The following is a 2,347-nucleotide window of genomic DNA, read 5'->3' as shown; positions in this document are numbered from 1 at the left end:
GGGGGGGGGGCCCTCTGCACAGTGCTGACCCCCAGACCCCTTCTGGGTGCCCCCAGCTGAGTGAGGAGTAAAGCACAGCGTGCCCAATCCTACCCACCCACCACGGAAAAGGGCTGCCCCCCCTCCACCCAAACCCAAGGACGGGGTGTACCCACAAGGCTCATCCCCACCCCCAGCTGGGGTCCCAGCACCCACCTCCAGCGCCCGGCACCCCGATCCAGCACCGCAGCCCCTCGCTAAAGGAAACGGCCCTCAGCCCCGGCCCAAGGAATGAGGAAGGAGGGGCCTGCGGTGCGGATCGGATCGGGGGGAGTGCCGGGCTCTGCTCCTCCCCGCGCCGGGACGGCCGCCAGCACCCAGCCGGGGGGGGGGGGGACGGACACCCAGCAGCCGCCCCCAGCCCCGCTCACCCGCGTCGTTCTCGCGCCGATCCACCTCGTCGTACACGTCCATGGCCAGCTCCTCAAACAGGCGGTTGCTGAGCTGCGGCGGGAGGGGGGAAGCATCAAGCCGGGAGCGGGGGGAGGAACGCAAAGCGCTGAGCCCCCCCACCCCATCGCTTCGCGGCCCCGTGCTCACCGCTTGCAGCTTCTTCTTGGCCGCCTTGGCCAGCTCGGACAGGTCCAGGCTGCGGGGTGCATGAGGTGGGGGGACACAAAGTTGGAGTTATTCCTATTCTGCCCCCACTGATGCTCCCCAGATGCGCCCTGTGTGCCCCAGGCTCGGGGGCTTGGGCAGACACGGGTCCAGGACGCGGGGTGGCACGGGGTGAGCAAACCCCCCCCCCTCCCGGCTGTCCCCCAAAGGGCTGTGCTGAGCACCCAGAGCCCATCCCGGCGGCACGGGGCGATCCCTGGTGTGAGTGCCGAGCAGACAATACCTCTGTGCCATGCACTTGGGGCGCACCCTGCGCTCCGGAGGCAGCAGTGGAGGGAAGAACAGGATAAAGGAGGATGTTAAACCGTGCACGTAGCCCCCCCCAGTACACAGACACACACACACACACACAGACACTCCAGGTGATGTTCCAGCGGTGGTCACAGGCACAGGGTCTCCCCCTTTGGCCCAGCGGGGACACGGGGGGGGAAAAGTGACGGCAGACGGCTGCAAGCACGGGGCACTCACCTGTCTGCCATCTGTGGGATGATGTAGTGCCCGTTCTTGTGGTCTGCACAGAGATAAAGGGTGGTGAGAGCGGCCCCCTTGAACCCTCCTAACCCCCCCATATGGTGCGACAGGCACAGCACTCACCCGGCTTCCTGCCGCACAGGTAGAAGGCCAGCCGGTCGGTCAGCTCATACTGGCACTCCACCAGCCGCTCCGCCAGCTCGTGCTGAGCCGCCTGCCTACGGGGCACAGCCGGGGTGCCACCAACTGGGCTGGCCACGTCCCCCCCACCCCAACGCAACCCCTCCACCACCCCAACGCGCTCACCTGGCGTAGTCGATGGGCGTCCTCCCATTGACGTCGGGCGCACCGGGGTCAGCGCCGTACACCACCAGCAGCTCTGCCTGCAGGATCTGCCCGGCCTTGGCAGCCACGTGCAGCGGCGTGGTGCCCTTCTCCTGCGGGCACAGGCAGCGTCAGCCTCGTGGTGAAAACACCACGACCCCCCCGGCTGTCTGTCGTCCCCCCCCAGAGCTCACCGGGTGGAAGAAGTTGGCCTGAGCACCCAGCGAGAGCAGGCGCAGGCACGTCTCCAGGTTGCCTGTCCGCACGCTGGAGTGCAATTGCTGCATGGGAAGAGGCAGCAGTCAGTGCCAGCTGTGCCACTGGCACCGAGGCGGGGTCCCCGTCACGCTGTGCCCCCACCTTGCTGAGGTCCTTGGCGGTGACGCCATCATCGTCCCGGCACGGCAGCTTGTGCACGAAGGCCAGCATCTGGTACTTGGCGCGGATGAACTCCGACTTGGTGGGGCTGGCAGACACAGGGTGAGGGGGGGGGCATCCAGCACAGCCCCCCCCCCCTCCCCCTCGCAGCCCCAACCCCACAGCCCATGCTTACTGCACTTTGTCCTGGGGGTTCGCCTTCCTGCGCCCGCTCTGCACCTGCGCCGGGTCCAGCAGCGAGTGCTCCCAGATGGAGTTGGCCCCATTGCTGGCCAAGGTGTGCACCATCTGTGTGTGGGGGGGGCATGGTGAGCGGTGGGACACCCCCTCATACCCCCACATCCTTCCCGGGTGCACCCACCTGCAGCAGCGTGGCGGGCCAGGGGCTGTGCCGCAGGTGCTTGACGATGGAGATGTGGCGGCCCAGGCTGCGGTGCACGCTGCAGCACTCGTCGCAGATGAGCACACCGCGGTTGATGGAGGCCCAACCCGGGTCTGCAGGGGGCGTGGGGTGTTA

General features: G+C 67.8%; 1 protein-coding gene across 1 annotated transcript; it reads right to left on the bottom strand.

The window, feature by feature from the left end:
- Window positions 1-356: 356 nt before the first annotated feature.
- On the bottom strand, window positions 357-2,325 carry LOC122190579 (ARF GTPase-activating protein GIT1-like; the record flags this gene model as incomplete). The annotated part of the gene is made up of 9 exons (XM_042890626.1): window positions 357-483; window positions 580-628; window positions 1,126-1,168; window positions 1,252-1,346; window positions 1,435-1,565; window positions 1,647-1,733; window positions 1,813-1,918; window positions 2,006-2,118; window positions 2,192-2,325. Coding segments are annotated over 9 exons (885 nt in total), but the record flags the coding sequence as incomplete, so codon positions are not given.
- Between the last annotated feature and the right edge of the window lie 22 nt (window positions 2,326-2,347).

Source organism: Lagopus leucura, unplaced genomic scaffold, assembly GCF_019238085.1.
Source record: "Lagopus leucura isolate 7727_CA_CO unplaced genomic scaffold, USGS_WTPT01 33613-0_obj-0_obj, whole genome shotgun sequence".
In the NCBI taxonomy this organism is placed as follows: domain Eukaryota; kingdom Metazoa; phylum Chordata; class Aves; order Galliformes; family Phasianidae; genus Lagopus; species Lagopus leucura.
This window is presented reverse-complemented; position numbering and strand designations above follow the sequence as displayed.